This window comes from Brassica rapa, chromosome A05 (assembly GCF_000309985.2).
Source record: "Brassica rapa cultivar Chiifu-401-42 chromosome A05, CAAS_Brap_v3.01, whole genome shotgun sequence".
Taxonomy (NCBI): domain Eukaryota; kingdom Viridiplantae; phylum Streptophyta; class Magnoliopsida; order Brassicales; family Brassicaceae; genus Brassica; species Brassica rapa.
The window spans coordinates 9,994,356-10,007,247 of record NC_024799.2 but is presented as its reverse complement, the minus strand read 5'-3'; the positions used below and the strand labels follow the sequence as shown (position 1 = coordinate 10,007,247).

Below are 12,892 nucleotides of genomic sequence, written 5' to 3'. Positions count from 1 at the left end.
TCCTAGTACTACGTTCTATGCATGAAGTTTACAAGATAATCGTATTAGAGAACAAAAAAAAAAAAGAGAGAAACTTTACGATGAGATTAGTGTCATAAGCATCAACCAAGGCATCATGAGCAGTAGAAGGCAAAGCCCTTTGGCAGATACTCTCATAACCTTCAGCTAACTCATTCATAATCTCAGGTCCCATCTTCTTAGCGAACTTCTCTCCATCGGCAGTATCTCCAAGGAAAACACTCAAAGCCTCTTCTTCAGCTTCCTCCTCCTCTCATTTTGGTGACACGACTGACACTGGCGCTCGAGGGTTTTAAGTTACAGTGCTAATTCGGAAATTTGAGATTTTCTTAAACGGTTCCGTTTCACTTGACCGATCATTGCAAACCAGTCCCTGAAATTATTATTTATACCCGACGAAAACAGATTTATACTTTCGATTTTTCAAACATACCCCTGATCAGAGCTATTATTATGCTCAATGCTCGTCTGAATTAGCACGAAATCTAAATATTTTTAGTCCGACTCAAACTACTAGTCCCAAAATATATAATTTATTATCATTCATTCATGTATCAGTGTTACAATCAATTTTCGATGTAGTACGCACAAATAGAACTTCTCTATACATCGATTTGAATCCTTTTGTTGTCAATATTCTCATAACTTTCAATATAGAGTAATAATTAAGCGTTTACAACATGGCTCAGAATCAGCTCTAACTAGATCACGAAACCATTTTAAGATCAACATAAATGAAACCATAAAATTCCATTTGAGAAAATGGTTTAAACTGAAATGAGTCTCAGAACAAGAACTCCCAAGTTTACGAAGCAATGTTCATCCTTGCTTTTTGTTTCCAGATACTACAGAACTGGAGATATATCTCTGCTCTAGAGAATAATTAAAAAGATAACTGAAAAGCAAAAAAAAATTACTCAAGGAAAAAAAAACCGAAATGTTTCATCACTCTCCTGCACCAACAAAGCCTCTCTCGGGGTTCTGTTTCTCTCCTCTAGTTTGTGGATGGTGATCGACTGAATCTTGGTCTCACTGGTGTCTTTGAAGGGCTTACCCTGAAGAAGAACAATGTCAAATTTTGAAGATCAATTAAAGGTTTATTACATACTGTATATATATATTTAGTAAGACATATATGTTACCTTATCGGTTGAGATCCTAAGACTACTCCACTGCAGTTGAGCGCCCCAACTGCACTCTCTGCCTATATTTCATCCCCAAAGCAAACAAATACATACTCAGTATAACTAAGAATCATAAGCCTTTGAAGTTTGTTTGCTTTTCTTGTAAAAAAACTAAAGAAACAACAGAATCTGAGGGAGCTTACCATGGCAAATTCTACAAAAGCTATGCGAGTAGAATGCAACTGGTCACCAAGAAGCCTTATGCGAGTTACCTGTATAACAGAACAAGTGTTATTATCATTGGGAGAGAGAAAGAACATGTAGTAGTAGTTTCCGGGTTCTAGACTAACCTCACCGCAGGCAGACTCAAAGAAGATTTTGACATCATCTTCAGTGGCCTGCAAGTTTTAAACAAGTAATCTTAAAACCAAGAACATGTACACAAAATGAAAGATAGACATTAACTGGGAACCAGTGTTTACATTCTTATCAACATTAGTGCAGTAGATGGTTCTTGAACACATCTCCCTCTCATCTTCTGACTGAATACAAACACAAATTAGCCATAAAAGTGTTTCAGTTTTGAAAACTAGAACTGTAAAAAGCTAATTCGTTTTATCACCCTGGGGAGAAATGTGGGATTGACTGGAAGAATAGCAGTTTTAGAAGGCAAGACCCTCACTGGGTAATAACCTATCATTGTTCCACCAACACTTAAAGCAGCCCTTGCACCATCTGTTGAAAACAAAAAAAAACTTCCTAACTAATGTAAAATCAAAACCTGAAGTTTGTGATTAAGAATCTGAGAGCTTTTAACTTACGGTCATCAGAGAACTCAACAAAGGCAAAGCGAAGAACTGAATGTGGATCTCCACAGATTCTACAATCAACAACCTTTAGAGAAATAACGCATTGTTACTTAACCACATACAAAAGAAAAGGACGACAACAAGAAAGCTTGTAGATTTCAACTTACTTGTCCATAGCTGCTGAACAAGCCAGCTAAGACTTCCTCAGTCACCTAATTGGAAACAAGAATATAAAATAGAATTCTTTTTCTTTTTTTTTTGTGAAAACCTGAAGAGAGAGAGAGACTTATTAAGTAACACTTACACTCTGATCAATGTCAGAGACATATACTGTTCTTCTGATACTATCCTCTCTTTGAGCCTTGGAAGCTCTTCCAGTTAGCCTCACTTTCCTCCCTTGGTTATAATTGTTTCCTCTCTGTAAGAGTTGCAAAACAAGATCAAAAGTTTCTATAATGAAAACATCAAATGAAACTCAAAGCTAGAGACTTTCTAACTAACTTCACTTTTGACTAAGTAATCAAATTCATTTACAGGATAAAGAAATTGGTTACCCTCCGGAAATTGGCATCCTTTTTGTTGTCCTCATCACCAGACAGCTTCTTCTTAGCTGTGGCAAAATCCTCAGAAGACAGAGACTGATTGTTCTTCTTCTTGTAAGAAGGGACAAACTCTTTAGCTTCAGGATTCAGCACAAGCTTCTTCATCTGATCAACCTCCGGTTCCGGTTTTGTTTCGGATTTAGGTTTGAGGTCCGATTCCGATTCCGGTTTAGAATCCGTCACGAGGCTCTTCTCAATTCCGTCAGTGACAACGTCGTGAACGGAATCAACATCAGTGTGAATCTCAGCCATTATTAGATCAACAATTTTCAAAGTAAATTCGAAAACCGAAAGATAACAATTCACCCAAAAAAAAACAGAAGGTGGATGAAATCAAAAGCTTCCAACTTTTAATTCTCTCTTGATTTTTTCTAAAAAAATGCAGAATTTCAGATGATAAATTATCCAAAAAAAGATTGTTTAGAATCAAGAAATGAGAATGTTAATGAAGATCCATTTTCAGAATTGTAAGCCAAGCAGATGATAATGCTTGATCGTAGATTTATAATATTTGGAATCTAATGTACCATGAGAGAGAGGAGAAGAAGGAATGATGGGTTTTGGTTTTAGTTTTGGCCTTTTTCTTGCTCAAATGGACGCTATCTCTCTCTCTCACAAGAGTGCTTCTCTTCTTTTCCGGAGAACAATTTTATTTTATTTTATTATTTTTAAATATAAACACGTCAAATAAATTAAAATAATAAGAATTGTAATTTTTATTTTATTCGTTGGCTAGGACTTTGGATAATTACAGATAAATCCCACTAATTTATTGTTACTCCACAAGTACCCACATTTTTGGTTTCCAATGTTTTCAAATCGAATGGGATTCTCCACTTTTTAACCAAGGTTGAAGAAATTAATTTTGGTCATCAGGTGTGTAATGAGTAATTAGCATTTTAGGAAAGCAAATCATATTATTTTTACACGTTTAGTATTAATATTTTTTTGTAATAAACATACTACAAGAGTTCGTTATTTTTTAAAACATGTTTACATTTATGAATTATTAGAGAGTATATATTGAACTTCACGCCATTTTTCTACTTCCAAATATTTTTTTTAATTAGAGACATTATTTTATAATAGAATATAAATGAGATTATTTCAAAAAAAAATAGAATAACAAAATTACTTTTATTCATGGGTGATTTTGCTCTATATTCATAAGAGGAAAATAATTAAAAGGTTGAATTTTATCTATTACGTTGCTATAATATATATGATTATGATATAGTATGGAATACTCGACATAAACACATAAGCTTTTTATTTCTGTGTATGCCCATAATACCTAATTGATTGAGGGGTCAAAGTTAGTGTGATAGCTTGGAAATGTGATACTAAACTATACTATATCTATTAAATAGATATGAGTGAACAATCTATTTACACCAATAGTACATCACGAAGAGGAAGAATAAGAAAAAGCGAAAGAAAAAAGAGATGAAAAAGAAAATGGAGAGAAAAAAGGATGAAACACAAAGAGAGAGAAAGTTATAGTCTTATATATAAACGTTTTCTAGCATTTTTCTTAAATTTGAAAAAAGAGATTGTAAAACGATAGTTCTATTCTATTTTTCAAATATAATAAACCAAAAAATATTATATTTGAGTATGAAAGGTGAATATTAAGAATCATGAAACTTATAACTTGCAGAAAGATTGAAAAGTGTTGCCATGAATGATGGAAGAGAAGAACTACCACGAAAGATGGAAGAGGAGAAAAAGATATGTTGGGAAGAGGTAAGGAAATTACGGGTGGCGATGGTGGTGGTGATGAAACAATTGAAAAGTAGTAAAATTGTAAATCCAAACAAAGATATGAAGAAAAGTGATAAGACACAGTTGTTAGATCAGATGATTGTACGGCATGCGAAGTATCACTTTCCAAGAATTTCATAAAACTTGTAAATGATCATGAGATAAAAGAAAGAGAACAAAGATCAATACTCCCTCTGTTTCAAAATACATGAAGTTTTAAGATTGTGCACAACTATTAAGAAACTTATTTTTTATCTTAAAAATATTATTAAAATATAATATAAAAGTTATTTAACCAATCAAAAAACAGACTATAAAATATCATTGGCTACACAGTTTTTGATAAAGCTAAAAAGTACATTGGTATATGAAAACATCATCTATTTAGAACGAAGGGAGTATAATTTTGGAAAAGAAAAAAATAGTTTCAGAAGAACGAGATCAACGATGTAAGTGAGAGTGAGAACGAAATAGTGGGATGAAGGGTATTTTTTGTCTTTATACATATTATACAAAGAATATCATAGCCAAAGAATTATTATGGTTATAAACTTAATTTTTGGTATTGCTATGTATATGCAATCCAATTTCCCTTTATTCATTATTACTTAATATTTCACTCCAAAATAAATTAAGCTTGAAGTGAAACTTCTATTATAAAAACAGTATTTTAATTGGAAATGCTCTTAGCTTAGCACCATTTTTGTTTATATATTTTATGTTTTATTATGATTTTATACGTTTATTTTTCACTATTTCACTATTTTCTTTTTTCAATATTTTCTTTAAAACTGAAAGAAAGTATTAACTTAATTAAATTTAGAATTTCAATTTATTTTAGGGATTATAATTTAAGTTGAGGGTTTATAATGATTTTTAGAGATTAATGTTTAAAATTTAATTTTCTTATTTTGTTAAGAAAAAACAAATATATATATATATATATATATTATATATATCATACATATCCTCTACAAATTTTGATATTTGTTGAAATACTATTTATTATACTCGGTCCCAACCAAAAAAATATTGGGGGTGATTGGTTGGACTGTAACGGTAGAAACTTTACTGTATAATTTAAGTTGTAGGATTTTTTTATGTAACTGTAAGTGATGTAGCTTTTAAATTGATTGCTACAGCAATATATTTCCTACAACTAAAAATATGAGACTTTAAAAAATAAGACTTTTACAGCCATTTTTTTATTTTTTGGTTGTAACATTAGAAAACAAGATAAAATATGATTGGTGATTTAAAAGTTATAAATTAATATTAAAGCTAAAGTCAGCTTATACAGCCTAACCAATCACCCCCAATGTTCTGCGAACTTTTAGTTTCTCCATAGGTGCATAATAAATCTGTTGATTTTGCTCCATAAATTGTGGATTTGTTGTGATATTTCTTTTCTGCCTTTTTACTTTGCTGGTATTCTTGGCCAGACAACAAAATTACTCAGGCTCTAATTGCACTTTTATCTTCGTTTTTTCTTCTACTTTGTTTTTTGGTAAAAGGTTTTTATTCTTATTGTTACTTCTTTTTGATATTTTTCTATTTTTCTACTCCGTTTCTTTTAAAACAAGGTTGTCATTTTTGTATGGATATATAGGTAGATAATCACTACTTAATGTATTTTAATATGTGAAAGGTTCTTTTCTCTTTCAGCGAAAGAAATTTTTATTGGCAAAAGATGTGATGTAATGACAAGCTGAGCTTTCCTGAAAGATGCTAGCAAACGAAAAAATGTACCCAAGAAAAAAGCTTTGGCAAATTCAAAAGGTGACGGTTACTTTTTCTTTTCTTGAATATTATTCGATATATCATTACAATACTTTGTAAGAGAGTAGTATACGTAACAAAAGTAATAAAAATGGAGTTTGTTATACACTTATACCCTTTTAATAGTTTTACGAATAAACAAACAATTTTAAGAATAGTTGGCAAGTTGACTTGACACAGTTTTTGCTATTCGTTCATGGTATCGGTTTACATTATAATATATTTTTTGCCTATTATATACATCTTTTATCAGCTTATATCATTGTTAAACATGCATGATGCAACATGCATAAAATAACTCTCTTTAAGTTCTTCAAGGTGTGTGCTCTCGATGTAGATGGTAAGAACATTTCTAAGTGTAAAGAAAATTAGCCAAATGATTAAACGTTATAAGTAAATATTATATAAATATACAAAAAGTAATATCACAATTTCCTTCATTAAGAATGCGATGCGTCCACTTTAGGCATGTAGATTCGGTTAGATCAGGTTTTCGGATCAGTTAGTTCACAACTTGGCTAGTTCGGTATAGTCAAAATCTCGCTGAATTGAACCGAAAAACATTTGGTTCGGTTTGGTTTGATTTTCGAATAATATGGTTTCAAAAGTCCATTGAATTTAACCAAATTTAGGTTTTAAATTCAGTTAAATTTCAGTTTAAATTGGTTAAAAAATTGGTAAACTTTGGTTAATTTTGGTTATTTATGTTAGTTCGGTTATTTTGGTTTGGGATTTTGTTAGTTAGGTTAGTTTGGTTCAGAATTTTGGTTAATATCAACATAGTTTAGTTTAATCTCTCTTCTTTTTTTTGAAAACCGAACTAATCAATTCTCGAATCGAATGAAACCTTCTAACCGAGCTATACCAAAAACCGAACTCTTCGGTTTGGATCAGTTTGGTTAATAACCACTAGCCTAGTCCACTTGCTTCAAATCTAGGAAGTGTTAAGCTTAGGAACCTGTCTCTTCCTACCTAAGGAGGAGCCACCATATATTAAAGATACAATCATACAAAGCTAGAAAATAATGAAGCGTCTCCAGACTAAAATTACGTGCCATCGTTGTTATCTGTTATTGTGGAGCCACCACTATCGTCACCTTATCGTTCTGCCGCCACCATCGAGGAGGAACCACTACATCCAAAACCGAGCCACCATTTTTTCGGAATCAGTTTCCTGTTACTGCCAGCCTGCTAACTCTATGTGTATTGAATCAGCTACTGTCGTAGAAGTAAATTAGCTTAAATTAAAAATCTTATACCTAAAGATTAGCAAATAATTAATCGTATTAATATCAAAATTGTAATTTGATTACATAAGTCAAATCTTAATCTAAAGACTTCTGTTTATATTTTGATCAAGTTATTTTCCTTTATTAATTTGATTGCTTAGCTAAGGCCGATCACTTCTGTAGCGTCCGTGAGCCAATGTGCGTGGAAAATATGAACCCTAACCTTTTTCTCATCTTTGTTTTCCGAGTGATTTATGTTATTGTGCGGCTTTCTTCTCATATTTTTCCTCTAAATTATATTTGTTTAGTCATGATAAGCCAAATGTTGACTTTTTATCGCATTGTTGTGTTCATTAATATTTGTTATTGTCAGCTTTATTTTAGAGAGAAATCTTGGTGTTGATTTATGCATGCATGGTTGATGTGAAAAAAGCATCTAATATTTAGGTTGTATAAATTGAAAATGATTATCATGCATGCTTAAACGGTGATTGTAGATATTGGAATTGTGAAAATGAGTTGCACACTGTTTAGAGATTATAATGATTATAGGTCACATGAGAGAATGTTGTTTGTTTGGGTAAATGAAGTACTTCTTAGAAGGTACCGGCCCTATCGATAGTCTTGGTGGGGATGTTTTGGACTCTGGCGCCATTGGCACTATAAAACACCAGTGGAAAGATTTAAGAGTTTATAAGATCTTATTTCATAAACGAATATCTTTTTGGAATGATGTTTGGAAAATAATATTTAGTGATTTAATTAGTGTAGAAATTGTACTTGTTTTGTTTCATCTGAGGAGTGTTTGTGGATCTTAAAGAAGTTATTTTCCTTTTCGAATAATTACATGAGTTTGTTACTACTTTGTATACGACTCCGAAGATGAACCACTACTAGTCTAAATACACCATCTATTTGTTTTATATTAGGTATATTAATTTGGAAAATTCTCTCGAATAGACTTTTTTAAGTTTTTGTCACAAAAATAGACCTCAAAAACTAAAATGACCAAAATAATTTTTTTTATTAATTTTAAATTTTATTAATTTTTAAAATTTTGAAATCCTATCCCAAAACCTCAGTCCTCGACTCTAAACCCTAACCCCCTAAACCCTTAAACCCTAAACCTTAAACTTTAAACTCCACCCCTTAACTCTAAACTTTTTTTTTATTACTAAAATTTTTTTATGTCTATCATAGAGAATTTCTCTATTTAATTTTCAAGATAATTCGTAATCACATTTTATCCTCGCTATAAAAATAGACAAAAAAATGCAAATTAGAAGAAAACTAATAAAGATAAAAACATTTTGATCGAACAGATGGATCATAAACCAGAAAAAATGACAGCCAGTTTATTTCTCAAAAGAACAACAATAAACACTTGCAACACGGAAACATAAAAAGACAAGATTCAAAGATGTTCAGAATGCAATTTTTGCATTTATTCAACACCGAAAATCTGTCTGAGCTTAAGCACTTGCTGATAAACTTTCTCAGATTCAGGCAAGGAAGCAGCAACACTGTCGCGTTCAACACATCTCTTTCCCCAAGCCACGATCTTAGGACACTCAGCTTCCACAGAAAAATCACCACATTTCTCGAGTGCATAGAACCAACTGTAGAATGGGACAAGAGCGATGTCAACATAACCAAATGTCTCTCCTCCGAAGTAAGACTTGTCTCCAAGCTCAGCTTCAAGAACCTTCAAGCTGTCAAGAAACTCCTTCTTGCCTTTCTCTTGTTCTTCTCCTTTGTTGTTTCCCCAAATCTTTCTTCCTCCTTGAAACGATATCTGCATAATGGATTGAACCATAATGAAAAACACAAGCAAGCAGCACAAAACAGAGGAAATGAAACTGAAACATGTTGCAGTTAAGTACCGTTTTCTCGGCGAAATCAGCCCAGAACCTTGCATTGGCTCTGGCTTGAGGATCAGAGGGCAAGAAAGAAGCCGCATCAGTCCACGTCTCGTCGATGTACTGAACCTGAATGAGAGATTCAGAGACGGGTTTGCCGCCGTGGATAAGGACAGGCACTTTCTTGTGAACAGGGTTTGATTTCAGCAAGAGCTCACTCTTGCTCCACAAGTCTTCTTGTTGAGTCTCGAACTCGACTCCTTTCTCTCTCAAGGCAATCTTCGTCCTCATGGCGTAAGGACTTGCCCAGAAATCCAAAACCACAACTTTCTCATTTTCTTTCCCCATTGTTTGTTTAGTTCTACAATTTCCTTGCCATAGAGCACATATATATGCACATTCATGTATGATCGTTGAGAAGTGAACATGGTCAAGACGGACGTGGGAAAGAGATTGGATTAATTAAATTTAAGAATGTGCTGTCCAGACCATCGTGGAATCAACTTAAAAGTTTATACTTATCTTGTTCTTATGTGTATTACATGTGATTCCTATATTTTACTAATACAATGATTTCAATACAAGGACATTGGTACAATGAGTGTGACCCAAGTAAACATCACTGACCTTAATCTCTCTTTCCAAACATCATAATCACCAAACATGAAGAAATAGAAGCTGTAAAGATTGACCTATGTTAATAAATTTATTTTTGTATAAAAATATTATATATTTTACTAATTTTCACCCATTTTAATGATGAGTGATCATTTTTTTAATTGAAACAATTTGAAAAAATAAAATTTGTTAATTTACCTATTTAATATAATTTTTCATATTTAATAAATAAATCAATACTATTTTTATATAATACATAATATAATTATTAAATTTTAAAAAAAAAGTATAGAATTTTTATCTTCTTTTTTTAGAATAAAATTTTAATTAACATTGATTTATAATAAAATTATATTACTAACTACAAAATTAATTAATTTATTATTTTATGAAAATATTTAAATTTTTAGCGAGATGTTGTTAGATTTTTTAACAGATTTTTTTATAATTAAAAAATAAATTCAAATTTATAGTTAGTTTATTATTAATGTAAATAATCAAATATGTCATATTAACTAATTCTTTAAATGGTCCTACACTTGTTAATAGTAGATAAAAATATGATCATATATTAATAGATTAGATATTAAACCAATTGCATTGAAGTATAAATTCTTCAAATCAACTTTGAAATATGAAAAAAAAAGGGATTTACCTGTCTAGAAAAAAGGTGAAACGAGGAAGACGATTTCATAGGCTTCAAAGGAGGAATCATTACGAAATAATTAGAGAAGAAGAGTCACAAATAAATTATCAGTAATGGTGTTCCCGTCTGCGAGCTACTTATTGATTATCATCTTGTGGATCATAAACCTGCCTAAATCACATAAGTTAAATTTAAATTAGAACGATTAAAAATATATCTACTGTATATTAAAATAGAAGCATTTGTCTTTAATGCATTCACATTATATTGTAATGTGTCAGTTTCACATCGATTTCAATTTGAATATAATGACGTGTCGATCATTTAACAATTAATGTATTCATATACATTTTTTAACTTCACTGCAGACAATTTAACGAGTTTACACTATTTTTTTAATCAACTCGATCATTTTTAGCTCCTGCAATTTTAATCTTTGTATTAGTGAACTAAAACTCTCTCTATACAACTATTGAATAATATCATTTTGAAAGACAAAATTTACAAAATCATTAAGATTCGCATCAACTAAAATGTTGTAATGAAACTATTTTTAGAAATTGAAAATTACGTATATTGTCAAACTTAGCCATGGTTGAGGCTTCTGTACAGGAAGACAATAAATCATTGTGATTTGTTATGAATTAAGAAAACTGAGGTAAAAACACCATATACAAAATCAGATCTTTAATATAGCCAAATATAGTTTTTCTTTTTACGGATTTTTAATATCAGACCAAGAATTAAAAACATAATCAGATTGTTAGAAAAAAAATTAAAAAATCAGAAAACCTTTAAAAGAAAAGAAAATTCATGAAATCGATTGAAAATCAGATTTCATGTGCCGAGTGAAAAAATCACATTATTTCCATGCAACTCTAACTCTTTTCACTAGATTGTATCGTGTTTTATTTTATTTACCAATATTATATAAGAAAATACATGTTATTATTTACAGACTACGTCAATTTTGCAACATGTTCAACAATATTAACACAACGCCCAACCATTTTTATTGGTATTCTTAAAGTATGGTCCAATAATTATGTAAGTTAAATAAGCCCAGAATATTTTTTTTACATTTATTTTATTTTGCTTTATATTAGTGGAAGAAAGTAAGTCTAGGTAAAATATCTGGATCCGAAGACCCGAACTGAACTAGATTTAAAAGTAATTTTCAACACAAACTAAAACTGATTAAATACTCAGATGGATATCAAAAATATCTAAATCACAATTATATACTTAAATATGTTAATTATTTTAAATTTTAATATCTATTAGATATTAAAAAATATGAAAATATCTAAAAATAACATAAAATGTTCTTTTTTTAACATCACATAAAATGTTCAAAATACTGAAACTATTTATATGTTCTCCATCCAAATGTTTAAATTGAATTAATTTTATGTAAATTTAAATATTAGTCTCACATTATTCAATTTTAAGTTTTATATTATTTTATTTTCAGATATTGAGAATTTAAGTATATTTGAATTTTTGTTAAAAAATACATAATTAAAATGGATACTCGAACTCGAATTCAAACTGAATCCGCAATGATTCGAACCAAATCCAAACCAAAATTTGTAAATATCCGAATACGATTTAAATTTCTAACTCTTAAAATCCAAAATCTAAATAGATTAACTGAATCTGAACATATATATGAATGCATGTCCCGAGAAAAAGGTATACAACAAAATGCTTTACTACAACATACAATAAATAATTCAATAAACTATTTTACTCCGCGCACAGCGCAGCTTAGTACCTAGTGAAAGCGTAAAAGACAGATGCGTGAGACAAATGGGGTGGTATGATATTTATATAGCAAATTAGTTTACGTTTCTAAATGATCTAGCTTTCACGATAAGCTATTAAATAAAATATTTTCTAATAAATTCTAAAGATTTTTATAATTATTCAAATATTAAATGCAGGATATTAGGAGAAGATATCTCGTGAGTTGATTGTATTAGCCATGTCATCAAGTTTAGAAATGCTTAGTGATTAATGTCATGTCACTATTTATGAAATAGCTGAAGCATCATTATAAAATAGTGAGTCAATAAAATTATAACGTTTTTACATAAACATGTTCTCAAATAATACTATGATATTTAATCACAAAAAAAAACTATTGTTATATAAAAGTTGAACATATGTGAATGATTAGGTGGATGAAAGAGAAGATGATGGTGAGTATAAAAAATTCAAAATTAGAGTGTTGAAAAGAAAAACCATTGTTGATGGTCTTATATATATTTGGAACTTTATTCTATTTATTCATGGACCATATCATGAATATTAAAACATTCAAACTCTTCGGTTGTGTTTTTCAGACCTCAAGATTATCTACATTCCAAGGACGCAGAATGAGATTGCGGATGCGCTAGCTCGAAATGCACGTTCTTTTTATAGATCATTATGTTTTATTG

General features: G+C 30.5%; 3 protein-coding genes across 12 annotated transcripts in view; all 3 read right to left on the bottom strand.

Moving 5' to 3' along the window:
- LOC103868417 (retrovirus-related Pol polyprotein from transposon TNT 1-94) overlaps nt 1-397 on the bottom strand; it is a 31,762-nt gene extending 31,365 nt beyond the window's left edge. For all 9 annotated transcript variants that reach the window (XR_001958484.2, XR_004458094.1, XR_004458089.1 and 6 more), the window contains exon 1: nt 80-397. The gene's annotated coding sequence lies outside the window, so the exon portion shown is untranslated. The remainder of the gene's footprint in view (nt 1-79) is intronic.
- Nucleotides 398-749: 352 nt separating this feature from the next.
- LOC103868414 (polyadenylate-binding protein-interacting protein 8) lies at nt 750-3,192 on the bottom strand. 2 transcript variants are annotated; one of them, XM_009146513.3, is made up of 10 exons: nt 2,506-3,192; nt 2,256-2,369; nt 2,119-2,163; nt 1,964-2,036; nt 1,765-1,877; nt 1,625-1,684; nt 1,493-1,540; nt 1,346-1,414; nt 1,161-1,222; nt 750-1,073 (listed from the first exon to the last, which is right to left on the bottom strand). In XM_009146513.3, exons 1-10 carry the CDS (start codon nt 2,803-2,805, stop codon nt 1,013-1,015), a joined length of 945 nt encoding a protein of 314 aa, XP_009144761.1. In that variant the 5' UTR covers nt 2,806-3,192; the 3' UTR covers nt 750-1,012. The 2 variants fall into 2 exon arrangements, with proteins under 2 accessions (XP_009144761.1, XP_033147241.1); XM_033291350.1 differs by having other exon boundaries at nt 1,346-1,540.
- A 1,831-nt stretch (nt 3,193-5,023) lies between these two features.
- LOC103868413 (glutathione S-transferase U28) lies at nt 5,024-9,577 on the bottom strand. Its single transcript, XM_009146512.3, has 2 exons — nt 9,209-9,577; nt 5,024-9,120 (listed from the first exon to the last, which is right to left on the bottom strand). The coding sequence occupies exons 1-2, from the start codon at nt 9,530-9,532 to the stop codon at nt 8,770-8,772; spliced, it is 675 nt and encodes a 224-aa protein (XP_009144760.1). The 5' UTR covers nt 9,533-9,577; the 3' UTR covers nt 5,024-8,769.
- Between the last annotated feature and the right edge of the window lie 3,315 nt (nt 9,578-12,892).